The sequence below is a fragment of the Octopus bimaculoides genome, chromosome 5, assembly GCF_001194135.2.
Source record: "Octopus bimaculoides isolate UCB-OBI-ISO-001 chromosome 5, ASM119413v2, whole genome shotgun sequence".
Classification (NCBI taxonomy): domain Eukaryota; kingdom Metazoa; phylum Mollusca; class Cephalopoda; order Octopoda; family Octopodidae; genus Octopus; species Octopus bimaculoides.
The window spans coordinates 18,751,842-18,756,308 of NC_068985.1; the positions used below are offsets into that span (position 1 = coordinate 18,751,842).

The following is a 4,467-nucleotide window of genomic DNA, read 5'->3' on the forward strand; positions in this document are numbered from 1 at the left end:
ATAGACTGAACCTGAAATCACATGGTTTCAAAGCAAGCTTCTTAACCATACAACCATGTCTGAGGTAACTAGAAAAATGGTTTCTTCAATGGCCTCTAAACCTACAAGGTAATACAAGATGTGTCATGCAGAAAGGTGAAATAAACATTTGGGAGCATACAAACATAATAAAATAGTGGAAGTGAGGTACACAAAAATATAATACATGAAAAAAAGGTTAAAAATTTAAATACAATGAATCTGAATTTACTTACATCTTTGCTATTAGTTGTGTTTGGTGCATCTTTGATATAAAATTTGTAAGGAACGGCATAACCTTGTTCATCTACATACACCTCTATATTGTTCAGTGCATCTAAATCATCACGAGATCTGCCAAACTTCGATGTTTCTAAATAGATTGCATTATTACAATTAGACTTATTATCAGGATGTATACTTTCCACACTTAAACATCTCCTCAGGCTAAAATTAGATTTTGAATTGTTTACATCTGATATCACAGAATTTGTAACAACTGAGGGCTTTGCGTTACCGTTGACAGTTTTTAAAGAATTCCTCAATCCCTTATCTTTTTCTTTATCTGATAACGGAGATTTAGGGGCAGGTGGCCGGGGTGGGGGTGGACGGGGTGGCCTTTTGTGAGCATTTTCAGTTTTTGGTTTAGATATTTTATTAGGAGTTGTCATCTCATATATCTCATTTTCTTTAAAAACAGTCTCTTTATTTTTTAAAAAATCATGTTTATAAGTCCGAGGTGGTTTTTTAGGTGGTGTACCAGTTGGAAGATTAGATGGTTTTGGCGGAATTTTAGGAATTTTGCTTTCTGTATTTTCTTTATCCATCATGTCAACCTGAGATTTGGCATCATTGCATAATGGTGAGGTGCTTACTGTAGTATCTTTTCTATTGGAATCTCTTACTGATGAGTGCCTAGACACTTTTTTATGTTGAAGATAGTCTCGATTGTATATAGCAGTGGTAGGCCTAGCTGCAATTTCAGGTTTTTTAGGTGTTTGGAAACTTTTAGATTTGTTCAAAACTTCATTAGAACGATTTATGTCCTCACATCCAAAACTTGCAGAACCTTCAGATTTTCTCTCTTTTTCAAATGAGTTACTATGTTGACTGGTAATACAATCAGAGAATCCTCTCTTGTGATTTGGTACAAAGGGTCGAAGTTGACAATTACTGATATTACTCTCTGGGTTAGTAATTTCCGTTTGTGCTACCTCATTGCTTTCATTCTTTATAAGTGAATCTCGCTTGACACGTGGAATGACAACAGGAGGAGTAGGCTTTTCTTCAAGATCAACTTTTTTAACCTTAACTGTAGGTTTTGGTGGGAGCACTGCTGATGATCTTGGTGCTGGTTTAGGAATAGGGGCAGTATTGTGAAAGACACTGTCATTTGAACTATTGTCATTTTCCACCTGTGAAGTGAGTTTAGCTTGTTCAAACTTCAGTCTAATGTCATTAAACCTTCCGGGTGGGAGATTCTGCACTTCTTGCTGACTTTCATCATCCATCATTTCTTTTGTCTGATAATATCCATCAAGATTTATATTTCCAGCAAATAATTTTCTGAAACAAACAAAAAAAATATAGGTATATAAAACTAGATTTAACCATGTGCAATTTTACACCATTTAAATGAAAGGCATTAATTATTTCATGACAAATAAGAGATATTTTTTCTCCCCCAAAATAATGTCTTAAAAAGAAAAAAAAATCATCCTAGATCCGATTGCAGAGTTAGGCCAGTATTACATGATTTAATTCACTACAAACATTTTTTCTTGAATATGCGCTGCTGAAATTAGGGTGTATCTAATATGTCTATGCATCTTTTATGCTATAGAATATGGCATATATTCAGGTTACACATGCTTTACTTTGTTTTTATCCCAATTCAACAATTAATAAGTCTATAGACTGTCAATTCTTCACATATGTATTCGTTCTAATGGTAGGTATGAGCATAAACTGAAAACCTGGACAGTTACTTCCTTTCACTTTGCAGTAGAAATCTAATATATTACTTCTTCAAATGAATTATCTAGTTAAGAACAATTCATAAGTAAGCTCATGAAAATTGATGTACATTTATTACACATACATAAACATACATTATATGTAAATACATAGAAGATATATATTCATTCATTTGTTTAATGGCTGTTTTTTCATGCATGCATGCATAGGTCGAACAGGGCTATATATGAAGCAGGGCTTTGTGACTGGATGCTCTCCCTGTCACACCAACCTCTACATTTTATAAGGGATTTCTTATTCTACAGGTCTTCAAAAGTACAGAATAAGTGGTCTTATTTGCTGAATCTGTAGAAAGAGTATTCATGACACTTGCAGGGCCTCTTATAATGGCAAGTTTCATGCTGTCAGTGTTTCATTAAATTGCTACAGAAGAAAGACATGAGAAAGGAGATTCTTGAGGACTGATACTCTGAGGAGGAAAAACTAAACATGGTGGTTAGTGCCAAGCAGGATGGGATTGGATGCAACAAGGGCGATAAGAAGTGGAGAGATGGGTGGGTCAGGAACCTGGGTGATGGAGGATGTTAGATATCAAATGATTCTCCTAAGGGGAAAGAAAATAGGTGCTTAAGCACGTGTTTTTTTCCAAAACTTCATAAGTTTAAATTTTCTCTCAGTAAGCAAATTTGTTTTAGACCAGACTGAAATTTTATCCATTGGTAACTTGGAAACTTGTGAATTTTCTATTTTGTTGTTTTTGATGACATCTGTCATGTCATTTACGTGCACTACAAAGAGGAGACCCAACATAAATCTCTGGGGGGACACCTCTGGTGACTTTTGCTGGGTTTTGTGGGTTCAGCATGTTGAACCCAAAACATGCTGAGTTCTGCTTACCTGCAAATACTTAATCTAGTGTTATAACCTGTAAGAGAGTTTTAACAGTAGAATGTTAAAAGTTGTGTCTGTGTGTCAAAGGCTTTGCTGAAGTCAAGATATGAAACATCTGTATTTCATCATTCTCCTAAAACTTTTGGAATGTCATCAAAGCAAATGTAGAAAGCTTTTTTACACAGTCTTTGCTACAATGAAAACCATGCCAATTGAAATTTAGGAGATTGTTACCCTCCAGGAAGTTAGTTGTTCTTGACCTTACCAGCCTATCAAATATTTTGATAATGAGAGATAAATGAGACCAGATGATATAAATTATTTCCTTGTTGAAAAATAAGATAAAAAATTAGGATAGGAAATGTTTGGGAACATAGCCTGCATCTAACAATTTTCTCCAGAGATTAGCTAGATGAGATGCAAGTTAGTGTTGGTATTCCATCTGGGTGCTAGCAGGGAATCTATTGGGAAGGCTACTGAAGAGTAATATTTAATTTCATTTATTGCTATGAATACATCCGTGATGTTAAAAGATATGTTGAAAATCTGTAGGGAGCTGGATTCATTGATACTACCAAAGTCAACCTCAGTGGGATTACTAAAGACAAAATAGTATTTCTGTAGAATCTCTATCCTTTCCTTGATATCATTTACAAAAGCAACAATGATGTAAGCAAAAGGTATGGGCAAATGTAAATGCAAATTTTTATAAGTTTACCAAAAGAAACAGAAGTGAGTCTTTTTAGATAAATCAAAATATATTTATTTACTGCACTTTCAAAAATTATACTGAGTTGCTACCGGCTTAGTAAAAAATGTTAAAAAGTAGAGTTAAAAATATCTTTTTAGTGAAAAAAGTCCTTGTGGGAGGAATTAGTCTATGATTATGTGCTATAAGAATGTTTCAGATAAATTCTTTTATTCTTTTACTTGTTTCAGTCATTTGACTGTAGCCATGCTGGAGCACCACCTTTTAGTTGAGCAAATCAAACCCAGGACTTATTCTTTGTAAGCCTGGTACTTATTCTATCGGACCCTTTTGTTGAACCACTAAGTTACAGGGATGTGAACAGCATCGGTTGTCAAGCGATGTTGGTGGGGGCACAAACACAGACACACAAACACACACATATATATACGATGGGCATCTTTCAGTTTCCGTCTACCTCACAAGGCTTTGCTCGGCCTCAGGCTATAATAGAAGACACTCGCCCAAGAACCATGTGGTTGGTAAGCAACCAACTTACCACACAGCCACTTCTATGCCTCCACACAGCCACTCCTGCACCTCCACACAGACGTATGTAAAAATAAATAAATAAATATGGGCGTGCAAGTTTTGGAAACTTGTAAAAGAGCAATTTTGGCATGTCTATGTTTGAGTATGACAAAGCAGTTCAGTTAAAATGTGTGCAAACGTCTTAATAGCTAGTATATATAAAAATGATTGTGTCTGATTCTATGTAAAACACATACAATTAGAACATATGCAAAACAAGGCAAGATCCCATGAAAAAAAAAAAAATTATCAGATGAACAAGAAATGGGGTTTCAAATTATTGGCAAAACTTCCTGTTTCTT

At 34.9% G+C, this 4,467-nt stretch overlaps 1 protein-coding gene across 1 annotated transcript in view; it reads right to left on the reverse strand.

Moving 5' to 3' along the window:
- LOC106871751 (DENN domain-containing protein 2B) overlaps positions 1-4,467 on the reverse strand; it is a 95,858-nt gene that overhangs the window by 53,036 nt on the left and 38,355 nt on the right. The window contains exon 2 of the mRNA XM_052968169.1: positions 255-1,584. Coding sequence (XP_052824129.1) covers positions 255-1,532 — 1,278 coding nt within the window. The 5' untranslated portion in view covers positions 1,533-1,584. The remainder of the gene's footprint in view (positions 1-254; positions 1,585-4,467) is intronic.